Source organism: Aethalodelphis obliquidens, unplaced genomic scaffold (genome assembly GCF_003676395.1).
Source record: "Aethalodelphis obliquidens isolate GAN/ISIS:26980383/991018 unplaced genomic scaffold, ASM367639v1 scaffold63, whole genome shotgun sequence".
Classification (NCBI taxonomy): domain Eukaryota; kingdom Metazoa; phylum Chordata; class Mammalia; order Artiodactyla; family Delphinidae; genus Aethalodelphis; species Aethalodelphis obliquidens.
The window spans coordinates 643,159-657,015 of NW_020838007.1; the positions used below are offsets into that span (position 1 = coordinate 643,159).

General features: G+C 63.9%; 2 protein-coding genes across 8 annotated transcripts in view; both read right to left on the minus strand.

Moving 5' to 3' along the window:
- Window positions 1-460: 460 nt before the first annotated feature.
- Window positions 461-10,545, minus strand: SUSD2 (sushi domain containing 2). The gene is made up of 15 exons (XM_027088708.1): window positions 10,470-10,545; window positions 8,800-9,007; window positions 8,469-8,620; window positions 7,824-7,991; window positions 7,153-7,327; window positions 6,833-7,034; window positions 6,516-6,601; window positions 6,167-6,435; window positions 5,934-6,077; window positions 5,679-5,837; window positions 5,077-5,325; window positions 4,688-4,960; window positions 4,396-4,572; window positions 4,152-4,254; window positions 461-4,024 (listed from the first exon to the last, which is right to left on the minus strand). The coding sequence occupies exons 1-15, from the start codon at window positions 10,543-10,545 to the stop codon at window positions 4,000-4,002; spliced, it is 2,466 nt and encodes an 821-aa protein (XP_026944509.1). The 3' UTR covers window positions 461-3,999.
- A 2,331-nt stretch (window positions 10,546-12,876) lies between these two features.
- CABIN1 (calcineurin binding protein 1) overlaps window positions 12,877-13,857 on the minus strand; it is a 98,194-nt gene continuing 97,213 nt past the window's right edge. For 6 of the 7 annotated variants that reach the window (XM_027088701.1, XM_027088699.1, XM_027088698.1 and 3 more), the window contains 2 exons: window positions 13,363-13,589; window positions 12,877-13,265 (listed from right to left, as the gene is read on the minus strand). In XM_027088701.1, the coding sequence (XP_026944502.1) occupies window positions 13,122-13,265; window positions 13,363-13,589 (371 nt within the window). In that variant the 3' untranslated portion in view covers window positions 12,877-13,121. The remainder of the gene's footprint in view (window positions 13,266-13,362; window positions 13,590-13,857) is intronic. The other variant, XM_027088700.1, reaches the window with a different exon arrangement.

A 13,857-nucleotide genomic window follows, 5' to 3' on the forward strand; every position in this document is an offset into this window, starting at 1 on the left:
CCAGCACAGTGGCATTAAGTACATTCACATGGTTGCACAACCATCACCACCACCCCTCTCGACCTTTTCATGTTCCCAAACTGAAACTGTCCCCATTAATTGACAGATCCCAGGAGTTCCCTGGTGGTCTGGGAGTTAGAATTTGGTGCTTTCACTGCCACGGCCCGGGTTCAATCCCTGGTCAGGGAACTTGCCAAAAACAACAGCTCCCCATTTCCCCTCCACAGCCCCTGGCAACCTCTATTCTACCCTCTGTCTCTATGAATTTGCTCTAGGGACCTCATGTAAATGGAATCATGCTGTATTTGTCCTTTTGTGTCTGGCTTATTTCACTCAGTATAATGTCCTCAAGGTTCATCCATGTTGTAGCAGTGGTCAGAATATCCTTCCTTTTTATGACCCGATACTATTCCATTGTACAGACAGACCACATGTGATTATCCATTCACCTGTTGATGGACACTTAAGTTGCCTCCACCTTTTGGCTATCGTGAATAATGCTGCTATGAACATTGGAAGATCCACTGAATTTTTTAAAACCTTTTGCACATAGTATTTATCTTCAACACTGATGAAAAACATAAGGCCATCTTTTCACATCTCTGCCTGTTGTGTATAGCTCAGGGGACCAATTGCTGCAACACATAGACCCCAAAATGTACTATGGCTTACTCACAAGGGAAGTTTATTTTTTGTTCCCAAAGCAGTACTGGATGGGTGAACAGGTGGGGATGGGGAGATCCTTCCACATGCTAGGGACCTAGGTTGGCATGGCTTCCAGTCACCTGTGCAACATCGGGAGCAGGGGGAAGGGCCTGCAGGGGGTTGCCTGTGGAGGTGTTAAGGACCAGCCCTGGAACTGCCCCACCCCCTCCTGCTAGAAACCAGGCACATGACTGCACCGACTGCAAAGGGTGCTGGGGAGTGTAGTCCAGTGCTTTCGGAAGGGCACCCGGCCTGTGTGGCTGCAGAGTACCTACTGGGCCTCACTTCTCTAATGGCTTCTGTCCTCTGAAATTCAGCTGGAACCAGACTCCTCCAAGAAGCACCCACCTGGCCTCCTGCTCCCACAATGCACTACACCGATCACACCCTCCTCCAGAGCAGCATGGACCATGGGGACAGGGGTCTCCCAGCAGAGGCCTGGCCCGGGGCAGGGACTCGGTCACCTGGGGCTTTGTGGGAGGAAGCAGCCTGGCAGAGGGGTCCCTACTCCCCACATTGGTCCCTTCCCCCCACATCAGCCCCTTCCCACTGTTCAGCCAACAGGAGGCCCAAGTGGGAGGCTGGAGGGGAAGTGGTGCTTCCCCTCCTCGGGAGGCTAGAGGCCTCTGTTGGTGGGGCAACTGCCTCTGTGGTGAGGGCCCCACACAACCGCATGTTCTCTTTCTTGGGGACCTGGCCTGGCTCCTTGGCCTCCCCCACCCTTTGTCCCTCGCTGGCTCCTATTTCACTTCCCAGCTCTCTCATTACCTGCATTTCCAAGTCCCTGGATTACTGTCCTCAAAATCCCAACTAGTACAAGGGACAGGGGACTGGCCGCTGGGTTCTGGTGCCGTCACTCCCTGGGGCTGTGGTTTGGGGAGACCACCTCTCTGAGGCCAGGGTGCCTACCGTTGATGTTTCTAGGGAGTCTCTGCCCAGCTCTGGGATCTTGTGCCCTCACACAGGCCCTGCAGCACCCCAGACTCCCGACGGGTCCCTGGGGAAACCCCTGCCAGGTGTTGGGACTTCCCAGCCTGGCCGGCCCCTGGCACTGGGAAGGCCTGACGTCTGGGGCCAGGGCCACGATGTAGCCCTTCTCCTGCCAGGGCAGCTCCAGGGCCTACCTTAGAGGGACAAGAGTAGGGTAGGGGGCCTGAGGGAGGCCATGCTTTACTTTCAGGATGAAGCCTGGCAGGGGAGGCACCTCTACTGCTGCCCTCCACGTTACTCCTCAGACCTGAGTGCACTGCCCATCCTCTGAGCCTTTGCCCAGGCTGTTCCTCTACCTGGAAAGCTCTCTGACCAATCACACCTCTGAGGCCAGTCTGGGAGCAGTGATGCTGCCCCTGCCCTCCTGCTCTGACCAGGAACCTGACCCTCACCCACCGTCAAGGGCCTGGCCCGGCCTGGCTCGGCAAGGAGGCACTGGGGCTCAGGTTGGTGGGAGGCCAGCCCTGCCTTACCTCATCTGCAGAGAGGAAAGTACCTGCCCAGGGGCCAAAGGGTGGGCCCTCAGCCCCCCTGTCCTGAGCTGGAAGCCCAGAGGTTGGGGGGAGGTGGGTGGGGTCTGGAAGGACAAGAAGCACTGACCCCATCCGCCTCCACCAGAGTCTCCTCAGCACCACCCCCAGGACTCCCAGCCCCCCAATCTCGTCTTAGCTCTGTTCAAATGTGCCCCACTGTGCACACTCCAGGAATCCCTGCAGACGGGATCTGCCGCTGCCCCTGCTCACCCCTCTGCCAAAGGTGAGGCTGAGGAGGTAGGGAGGCCTGGCCTCCGATCCAAGTGGTCAGTGCCAGCTGGACGACCTTGAGTAACCCATGCAACCTCTGAGACTGGGGGACGACTCGAGGTCACCCCCCCAGATGAGGGAGACGAAGAGGTGGGTCTGCATGAACCTTGGCCGGGGTTGTGACCACAAGCCTGCTGGCCCAACTGCACTGCTCTCCCTGATGGCCTGGGTCCCTGTGTAGCCTCCGCCTCCACTGTTCTTACCCTCTGCTGCCCCCACGTGGCCACTCTTGGTGCTGCGGTGAAGGGGCTTCACTCAGCCTCCCAACCAGGGCTCCAGATCTCGTGGGCAACCCCCTGCCCCTCACTCCTCTCAGGCAGAGCTGCCCGCCCTGGCCAGGGGGCACCAACCTCCAACCCCACACTCCCGGGTGCTTTCTCCATCTAACACCTATGATGCAAATCTGACCCCATCCTACCCTGCCCAGGCCTGCCCACAGCCCCCATTCAGCACCCTTGCTACAAACGGGGCAGTGATGGCATGACGCCTGGGCCCTGTACTAGCTTCTGGACACTCCTGGGCAAAGGGCTCAGGGACCGGGACCAGTTGGGCATCGCATTACCAGACTGCCTCTGGGGCTGTGACAGGGCAGGGTGGGGGGCCCAGGGCCAGGCTGCCAGCTTGCTTGCTCCCTACATTGGGGGAGGGTGGGCCGCCCAGCCCTGTCCCTTCTCTTGAGTGCCCAGCGTAGCACCCCATGGAGAACGCTTCCCCTCCCCGCCACAACGTGGTCATTGTTCTAGATCCCACTTTACAGATGGAGAGACAGAGGCTGGGGAGAGACCGGTCCCAGGTGACCTGCCGGTGGACGAAGCCCTCAGACCCAGGTTGCTCTGGGTGCTGTGGACCACACAGGGCAACCGTGGGACTCCCCGGAACCGAGGTGCAGCACGAGCATGAGGACACCAGGGAAGGAGCACCAAAGGCTTGTTTTCTCCCCCAACAGGCAGGGAGGGGTGTTTCAGGAGATGTTCCAGAGACTTAGAATTACAAGCCTGGAGCTTAGAGGGTGACTCTCCACACCCAAGTCTGGACCCACCTACAGTCTCAGGCCAGGCCCAGGGTCTGGGAATCAAGGCAGCTCGGCCCTGGGGCCCCCTGTTGGGGCACCACGACTCAGTATACTGGGAATCAGCATCATGGGCAAGGGATCTGAGGTACTGGTACCGGCCTTTGAATATCAGGTGCTGGAGTATTAGGGCTCGGGAGACAGGCCTCAGAATTCAAGGGTACGGAGTCTCGGGCCTGGGGAATTAAGAGGGGTATGTGGGGAACAAAGCCTCGGGAACTCCACAGTGACCGCTCAAGGTCCGGGTCTTTGGTGACAGAGCAGGGCACCGGGCTTTAAAAGCTCAGGTTCAGGTGTCCGTGTCCCAGGTGTATGGTGGTAGGGATTTGTGGATCCAAGTACTGGGGTGCACGTTCTTGGGAGTTTGGGAGGCTGGTCTTTGGCCCCGGGGAGGTCCTGTGTGCCCTTGGCCGCCGGACAAGCGTGCTTCCCTCAGGGTTGCGAACCCCAGACGGCCCTGCAACAGAGGCTGGGTCTAGAGCAGGCCCGGTGGTCCCACCCGCGCCCCGGGACGCCAGGAGAGCCTAGGAGGGGCACAGAGCCTAGGAGGGGCAGACGGGGGTCTGGGAGGGCGGGGGTCTCACGTGTTGCTCTTCCTGCGGCATAGGAGCACGTAGACGAGCGCGACGAGGGCCACCACCGCCAGGCCTCCAAAGATGACGCCCAGCAGCACCGCGTAGCTCCGTCCTAGAGAGGCGGCAGGGCGTAAGGCGTGGGTGGGCGCACACGTGCAGGGCACGTAAGCGGGGCGGGCGCGTGGGCGGGGCAATGCTGGGGGCAGGCCGAGAGCTGGTGGGAGGGGCCGGTAGGTGGGCGGGGCATCCTCACCTCGCTGGCAAGTCGGGGTGGGTTGGGACCAGGTGCCATCAGTCTGGCAGGTGCTGGCCTCGGCCCCGGCCAGGCTGTAGCCGCTGTCGCAGTGGAAGTGGACAGTGGAGCCCACCAGGTACCTCATGCCCTCCTTGTGCCCGTTGGAGGGCGGAGGCAGCCAGCCACAGGACACCACTGGGGCAGGGGTGGGGCACAGACGACAGGCCTGAGCTGCTGACCACAGCCACCAGCCTGGGGGGCCGTGTCCCAGCACCCAGTGCCCGCCGCCCTCACCCACCACCGCCCTCACCGGGCTGCAGGCTCTGCGCGCGAAGCAGGTGCTGCCTGTGGACCAACAGCGTGGCGTTGCCCACGCTCAGGCTCCCGGTGGCCGCCACGTCGAAGTTGCAGAAATTGTTGTCCCCACACAGTTTGGCCGCCTCACTCTCCAGGCTGGGGCTGGAGGTGGTCTCCTCGGGGAAGAGGGGCAGGAAACCGGGGTCATGCTTGGGCTGGAGCAGGAAATTTTCCACGAGGAACTTGGAGTCGTAGGTGAGCAGGGAGGAGGCGTTCTCCACAGCCCCTAGGGAGACAGCAGCAGGCCTGGCTGGTGGGAAGGCCTGGGGGCTCCCACACACACACCTCCACTGAGCACCCCCCAGCATGGTGCCCCCTCCCCTCCAGCCTGTGGTCACTCACAGTCAGCCCCAAACTGGAACAGTTCTCGGGAACTGGCACTGGGGGGCAGGACCTGGCCGCTGCGCAGGGTGAAGTCGTCTGAGGGGTTGTCATTGAGTGTCCCAAGGAGGCCTCGTGTGTGGGTCAGGAACTTATCGGGCAGCAGGACCGCCACACTCAGGAACGGACCCTGGACGCTGACCTCCAGGCCGGCCCCTGATGACAGCATGACTGATACTCTGTCCCCAGCAGCTACTGACAGGAACATGCCTGGACACAGGGGGAGCTGGGGTCAGGGCCGCCCCTGTGGGCATCTTGCCGTGACCCCAGAGCCCCGGGATGCATGGGCCGGCACCCATGGGCTCAGGGGCAAGGGAGGGTGTCCCCAGGGCCCAGCCTGCTATGACACTCCACCACCCCGGGTGGTGGATCTGAGGTGCCCAGGCCCTAGAGGGGGCCCCCATACCAGGGCCGTGCGTGGGGGTTGCCTGTCGGCCCTCACGCCCTGACTCCACCTCCCCATCTGCGTCCTGGACACCGCCTGCTTTCTGCCAGGGCCAGAGAGAGGTGTGGAGGCCCCAGCGGGGAGGGCAGGGGAGTGGGGCCCCCACCATCCCACTCACCCTTCAGGTCCATCCAGCTTTGCTCCTTGAAGCTGAGCACCTCCTGGTTCAGCAGCACCTGCAGGGCCCCCGCCCCATCCCTCAGCCGGACCTCTACCACATCTGAGTTGCCCTCCTGGACAGCCACAGCAGTCAGCCCTGTGCCTCGGTCCTGAGAGCCTGGGATGATGGGTGCAAAATGGGGTCCACTCGGCTCAGCCTCCCCCTCCCCAGGAATGACCCTGAGCCACCCAGAGCCCCAGGGTCCAGCCTCACCCTCGGGCGTCATCCTGGTCTGGGCCCGCGCCTGCAACCTCAGGTCAGTCCCAGAGGCCTCCAGCAGCACATACTCGCCGCGTCCGTTGAATGTGAAGTTGGTGCCATCGAAGGTGACAAAGTGCGGGTCCCCGAAAGCGGAGGCTGTGGAGAGCGGAGGGTCAGGCAGGTTGCCCTGGCCCCGCCCTGCCTGGGGCCTCGCCCTGGCCAGCACCTGCCCAGGCAGCACCCACCCAGGCGCGGGGGCTGGTAGCTGTGGCAGTCGCTGGAGGGCCGCCTCTGCATGTAGCGGGAGCACTCGGGCGCCCAGAGGCAGCAATAGTAGAAGCTGATGACGTCGTAGATCCAGTGGGAGAGGCCCGGCACACGGGGCGGCACGCGGTATGGGGGTGCGCCCCAGTCGTGGCCACGGTCTGGGGTGCTGCCACTGGTGGAGTCGGCTGTCAGGAGCTGTGTGCCCGCCGCCGTGTAGCAGCACTGCTGGCCTGAGCCATATAGGGGGCTGGGGACACAGGTCAGGGCCGCCTTGGCACCCTGCCCCCAGCCCCCACCCCGCACCCTGCCCACCGTCTCCGTGCTCACCTGGCTTGCACGGAGCGAACGCAGTGCACAGCCCCTGGGTGATAGGTGCACACGCTGCCGTGCTCGATGTCACAGCCGTAGTCTGCCTGCAGAGCGGCTGGTTGCTGTCCCCTGCACTGGCTTTGCGCTCTGTCATCCCCTCCCTGGGAGCCAACCCCTCTGGGGCCCTGGGCCCTCAGACCCCAGCCTTACCTCCCAGGTCTCTACCTGCCTCCCCCTGCACTGCCTTGGACGGCACAGCCGTGTGCCTAGTTGGGGCAGCTGGCCCCGCCTGTCCCCTCGCTCCCTCCTGGGCCCTGACTGGGGTGGGGGCTCACTTGGAAGCGGCCAGAGTCAGCCTGGGCCTGGGCCAGGGTGCAGGGGCAGTCGGGCACCTCCTCCAGGAAGTTGGGCAGCTGGTCCTCCAGCTCCTCCCAGGCCAGGCACTGAGCTCGGGCCCAGGCCACAGGGTCTGCCCGGAAGTCATCGCCCAGGTGCCAGGCTAGCGCGTGCTCGTTGCTCCAGAGTGCGTGCACGTCCCTATGGGGACACATGCACACTAGGGACCACCCTTCCTGCCCTCGGCCCTGGCTCCCCATCTAGCGTGGGGGCAGCAGGCAGACAGGCCCCAGCCCATCTGCTGCAGGGCGGCCCTTACTTCTCCCCTGCGTGGTGTTTGCTGTTGACAATGCGAAGGGCACCCACTTTCCACCTCTGGTAGTCTTGAGGTGCAGGTTTTGGTGTGAAGGTGAAGGAGCCGGAGTTGGTGATGCTTGTGGCCAAGGAGTACAGGTATGACCACGCTGCCGTCCACTCCCGGGAGTACGGCTTCCCTGGGGGAGAGAAGGCCTTGTCAGCCCCCGGGGCTGTCCGAGTCCGAGGAACCCCGAGGCATGGGGTGGGGGGGGTGGGGTGCCGGTCTTTGGTGCTCAGAGCAGCCTGGTAGATGGACAGAAGGGTAGACAGATGACCACCATAGGAGGCCCTGCCCTGTTTGGGGAGGGAGCCAGGCCCAGGGCCAGCCAGCCATCCAGGGGCTCAGAGAGGATGGGGCAGAGCAAGCCTTTTCTGTTTCCAGGATAAGCCTTGTATCCAGGAGCGGAGAATGGCCACAACTCCTCCTAGAGCTGGTACCCAAACAGCCAGGGCTCCCCAGCTTCCCTGTGCTGCTCCAGCCAGTTCCCCTTTCTTGCCTGCACTCTTCCCACTAGAAATCCCCACCTGGATTCCCCCCACCTGGAATCCCCTTTCTCCCATCTCTGCAAGCCCCAAACTCCTGACCCCACCAAGCCCCACAGAGGCAGCCTAGGGTTACTCTGCTGGCCTCACCTGTCTCCTCGTAGCCCCATAGCTCTACGGTGATGGAGTTTGTGGGCAGAGCCAAGGTGTTCCAGGTCAGGGTGAGGTTACCCTGGGTGCTGGCGGTGCCGTAGTACTGCCAGCGGGTCTCGTTCACCAGCTGGCTCTTTTCGGACTCTGACACTTTGCTGGGGTGCACTGGGCAGCGGGCAGGGGGCGGGGGTGAGGGGTGAGTGAAGGCCCAGGGCCCAGGGGGTCCAGGGGAGGAGGCCCGGGGCTCTTAGAGCTGTGGGGACCTCCCAAGGACAAAGCACAGCAGTCCCTCGGGAGCGATGCTCTCCCCCTGGCGGCAGGAAAGGGCAGGAACTGGGAGAGGCAGGGCCCTGCCCCCACCCATGCCCAGGCCTCTGTCCTCCACCTGGCTGCTCCCCTCCCCTGGCTGGCCGAGCCACACTCCCTCTGGGCTGGAACTCCTGCATGGGTGCCAGCGGTGGGGAAAGGAGCTTGGGGAGCCTGCACCCAGGGAGTCGGGCGGGCCTCCAGAGGGACAGGTTCACCCAGAGCAGGTGGGCCAGGTGTGCATAGATTAGCGCCACGGAAAGTCCCTGTGAGGGGCCTGGGCCCGGGAGGGTGCGGCCTGGTGCCTCCAGTCTGGACCAGCATGTTGGGTCTCACCAGCCAGCCAGGTGCCTGAGCGTGGGAAGGAGCGGCCATTGTCCATGGAGAGCGTGAAGGGGATGCGGCCGGTCTCATAGAGCAAGGGTGACACACAGTGCACTCGTCCCGAGGAGTCCACGAAGCCGCGGGTCTGGATGCTCTCCTTAAAGCTGTGAGTGTGGAGGAGGCAGGAGAGGCTGGGCCAGCGTGGGCTGACCTCTCTGAGGCTCCCAGCCTCCTCCCTGGGGAAGCCATCTGGCCAGCCGTCCCAGTCCTCTGTCCCGGGGGCCCCACCCAACCAGCCAGTGGGTCTGAGCCCCAGCGTGCACAGAGCCCTCGGGCCTCCCACCTGCAGATCACGCTGTCAGTGGGGTTGGACCAGTTGAGATGCTGTATCACAAAATCCTTGCCACCCATGATGGAGCCCGAGTAGGGCAAGATCTCCAGGCAGAAGTCCCGAATGTCCGAGCAGCAGCTGGCCAGGCCGAAGCAGGTCGGGTGGCAGGAGCACGGCCCATCCTGGACTCCACAACGGTAGGAGCAGCTCCCCTGGGCACCTGGAGGAGAGGGCCCTGAGTGCCCAGCCTGGCCACCCCATGTACAGGGCCCACATCTCTTTCCCCCTCGAGCCTGTTAGAAGCATCCCCAGGAGAAAGTTGGCCAGGAATTGCACTGACCACCACGTGGACCCAGTGGAAACCCATAGGGCCCGTGGGGTGGGGTAACTCTTAGTCCAGTTGGCCTGAATGACTGGCTAGAATGAGGGGAGATTTGGGGAAATGTGTCCAGACATAAAACTTTTTGGGAGGAGCCCCTGGGCAGACTGACCCTCAGCTACCAAGTCCGGTACCTGACGGCGTCCTCAGATGGCTACACGTGCCTGACCCCTTGACATGGGCCGGGGACCTGTCTCCACTCCTAAAGCATCAATGGACCGGCAGCCTGGAGAAGAACCACGCTGGCTTGGCCGATCTGGGGTCTGGGATATGGCTACTAAGAGTCCCAGTGGAGGCCCACTAGGGGCTCGCACCCAGGCTGAGTTTGCCGCATCTCACTCCGCTGGGCAGTGCAGGCTCACCGGTTACGGCCCCACCCTCTGGGGAGAAGGCCAGGGGTTCTCCCCTTCGTTTAGGGGAGAGGAGGGACAGTTCCAGCAGAGGACCCAGCCAGGCCAGGAGAGGGGACAGGGTGGTTTGGTGGGGGGCTGTGGGCACCCATCGCCCTGGAGCTGGCCTGGCTGTGCAGATTGGAGGGTGGAGACTGGGGTGGGGTGCAGGCCCACGTCCCATCTGGCCCTTCCCTGCCATTCCCCAAAGGGGCTGGTCAAGGGCCAGGCTTGGGCCTGAGCCACCACTACGGGCCCTACTTCACCCAGCACAGGGCCTGGCACTCAATAAATATGTATTGACCAAGACTGTGATAGCTTGAGGGGGTGGGGAAGGAGGCCCAGTGATGACTGTAAGTGAGATAAGTGGACGGAGGGTGTTGGTGCTTCCCTGAGATGGGAGATAGGCCGGGGAGCTGGCAAATACCAGCTCAGCACAGCCCAGCCCAGCCCAGCCCGGGGGCCAGGGTCCCGGCTCTGGAGTGCGTGGCCTTCCCCTAGACTTTCTCAGGTTCAGCCCACCCTGAGAAGGACCCAGAATCCTGCCTCTGGCCAGGCAGGGGGCCCAGTGGGGCTGGGGGCTCTTCCATGCACAAACACAACCTCCATCGGCGCTTGAGGTGCAGGCCAAGGGCTCTCCAGAGCTCACCACACCCTGGCCACCTCCCTCCCAGCCCGCCACCGCCTTCTGGCTCCCAGCAAGCTTAGGGTAGGCATGGCCCAGACACCCCCATCCCTGCCAGCAGCCCCTTGACCCTGGGCTCCCCAGAATTTCTTCTTAGCACCCCTAGTATGGTCACAGATGGCCCGACGGATGGACAGAGGCTGAGCCCAGGGAAGTTCTGCCCCGGGTCTGACTACAGCGGGCAGATGGACAGACAGACGGGGGACAAAAGGGCAGCGTGGGGGCGTACCTGCTGCAGGCCAGGGGCCTGGGTCGGGGGCTGTCACCAGCAGCAGCAGGGTCCAGGGCAGGAGAGACAGCTTCATGGTGCCTGCCTGTGTCTGCAGCCAGCGCAGCAGTGGCTGGGAGGTGGCGGCGGCTCACTCCCCACGCCCTGGCCCCGCCCCACGCTGCCGCCCCGCCTCACCCGGGTCCCCTCTCAAAGTCCACAGGTGTCCTATGCGCCCTACTTGCCCAGTTAGCACATTCCTGGCCCTTGGCCCGCGACTCGGGGAGAAGGCCCACGTCCTGAAGCCGGATGTCCGGAAGCTGCAGCTCAGACCCTGGATCCCACCCCGGAGCCTGCTCTGGGGAGCCAGGCCAGGCTCCTAAAGGGGATGGGATGCTGCAGTGGGGATGAGGCAGGGTTGTCCTTGCAATCCCAGGATTCCAGCCCCTCGGGTCCCAGGCCACAAGCCTGGCACCTCAGCTTCCCTGCAGGGAGCAGGGGGTCCCAGTTCCTCCCCACAGCCGGGTGGGGTAAGGGAGCAAGTGACTTCCTGCTGGTGCCTGCTGCAGGCCGGCTGTGTGGGCGCTGGGGGAGGGCTCCCTCTCAGGAAGGGTGGGAGCTGTCAGACACAGCTCCGTGGGAATCCCTTTTGGAGGGAGGAGGGGAAGGGGGAAGGAGGAGGGGAAGGGAGAGTTGGGGAGGAGGAGGAGGCAGGAGGTGAAGGGGGAGAGGGGGAGGGAAAGGGAGAGAGGGAGAGGGGAAGGAGGAGGGAGGGGCCTAGCCTCAGGCAAATTAACCCTGGGGGTGGGGTGGGAGCTGAGGCCAGGACCCCGGTCTCCCCTTGGCCTGGCTCTCTGGGCCCCTGGGTCAGTCTGAGGGCTCCAGACGTGCTTCCGCCTTGGGCTGGGGACCAGGAAAGGAGCCGCCCAGCCCCACCCGCCCCTACCCTTTCACTCTCGATATTTACATAATCTCTTCTTTGTATACCTTCCTCCTATTGGTGCAGGTGAGGAGACTGAGGCCCAGACAGGGAGGGGGCGGTTAGGTCACCGGGAGAGGCATCTTCTGGGAGCCTCCAAGGTCAGGGTATGGGGGGAACCCAGGCCTAGGACTCACTTGGGCTCTGCCACCTGGGCCCGGGGTCTGGACAGGCAGACAGTGGCGGTTTCTCAAGACGTCTGAAGGAGACAGGGTCCTGGGCCCCTCAGGGAACTGACGGTGGCGGGGCACAGGCTTTGGCCACATGACCGGCCTTGGCCGCGGAGGTCGGCCAGCCTTGTTCCCCGGTCACCGCCGCCTCGCAGCTGCTCCAGAGAGCTGGGCTGCCACAGGTGTCGGGAGCCAGCCGCGGGAGTTGGAACCAGAAGTCCCAAGTGGATTACTGGTTGTTCAGAGCACTTCTGTGGGCAGGTGCCCTGGGTGTGGGCACTGAGGTCCCCGGCCAGCCTGGGGGCCGGTGCTGGGACTCGCTCGGGCCCAGAGCACAGCTTAGGGAAGGAAGCTCCTGGGGAGGGACCGAGGTGTCCTGCGCCCCAGCCAGGAAGGGCCCTGGGAGATGGCTAGGCTGCTCCCAGGAAGGGGGTCTGTGGACGGGGGGAAGGAAGGTGGCCACCTCCTCTCCCCAGCCTGAGCCAGAAGCCAGGAGTGCAGCGTGGGGGCCCAGGGGGCTCAGCTGAGTAACTGCCGGTCCCCTCAGGCCCTGCGGCCTTGAGAAGGGCCTGAGTCAGTGCCAGTTCAGCGCCCTGGGTTCCCACATGGCTCTGCCGGGCCTGGGCTGGGGACCCTGCAGTGTCCAGCCTCTTGGGCCTTTCTTCCCAGGCAGTGGGGGGTGGGGGCACAGCGTCCAGCCCACGAGGGGCACAGCACAGCAAGAAGGGTCTCTGTCCCCTCCCCGGACAGAACGCCTTTCAGAGAAGGCCCCCAGAGCGGGACCGGCCCCCAGCTGTGGGGCTGGCGGCTGGGCCTCCACGGCACGGAAGGGCTTGACACTGTGAAGGGCAGGTGCTCCCACAGAACAGACGGGCTTGGAGCTGGGATGGTGGGGCCAACATCACTCTGCTGGGGCCCCACGTTTGTATCTCGCACCGAGCCCCCCGGCTCATGTGGCTGGTCCTGTCAGAAGGTGAGTATGGTGGGACGTCAGCGCCACCCCCTGCCTCAGGCCCCTCCCCAGGGTGCCCATCACATTGGGGTGCAAGCCACCTCCTCAGCACGGCTGGGACCCTCCTGACCCGGACTCTGGAGGGACGTGCCCTCACCCCTGTGCTCCTTCCAGGCCCGGCTGCTGTCTCTCCCGGGAGCGTCTGCCCTGTGTGGCTCCCGCCTGCTCCCCGGGTGCCTGTGGGTCAGGCCCTGACCTGGCCTGGGGGAGGAAGGCCCAGAAAGCCTGGACAGGGATCGCCACCCCAGGGGACAAAGAGGCCAAGACGACTGTTCCATCTTTATTAGAAAAGCAACCAAAAAAGGACCCTCCGCTGCCGTGACCCAGACAGAGCCCGTGGAGGGTGGATGAGGCCGCCTGGCTGGGGGCGGTCACGTTTACAAAGAAAATCACTTCATAAAAAAGGAGGCGGGCCCTGCTGGGCTCCTGTGGCCTGTGGCCCTGTGGTCGGGACGCCCCACCGGGCGGGGCGTGGGGGGGTGGTGGAGGTGGTGGTGCGTGGGGAGTGGCCCTCAGATGTCCATGTAGTCATCGTCCTCATCTGTCTCGCTCTCCAGCGAGGACTCCTGGCTCGATGTCTCCAGGACCTCCAGGGCCGGCTGGCACAGGCTCTCCTTCCTCACGTTGGCAGCCGACTGGGCAGACAGGATGGCTGACTGCACAGACCGGGTGAGGCAGTGGTCAGTGGCAGCCTGGCACCACCACCCCACCCCCCACCCCCAGCCCTGTGTCCCACCCAGGACCTGCAGTCACCTTCAGCTTCTGTTTGGTCTCCTCTGAGATGCTGCCTTTGGGCGAGAGCAGGGTCGGGGTGGGCGGCGTGACGGTGATCTCAGGGGGGAACTTGGTGGTGGCCGAGGGGATGACCAGCTTTGGCATGTTGGGCAGGAGGCGTGATTTGGCCCGGCTGGGCTCAGCCTTGCCCGGGTGGCCCTCGGGTGGCTGGGCACTCCCACCACTGGGCACCTTGGAGCTGGCAGCTGTGGGGTGGACCCAGTGGACTGAGCCGGGCTCTCGGCCTCCCGGGCCTGCCTGCCCCTCCCTTGCTTGGGGCTCATCCCCCGCAAACCCTGCACCACAGAGCCACCAAGACACCTCCTCTGGCAGCGTCAGACCGCCCTACCCTCTCTCTTTAGGCCTGTGCTGGTTGCCAGGCTCCCAGGCCTCCTCCTGTCTCTCTGCCTCCCCGAGGGCCTGGCTCTGGCTCTGGGCTGTGGGGCACCCCCAAAAGCACAGTGTTCACTGGGT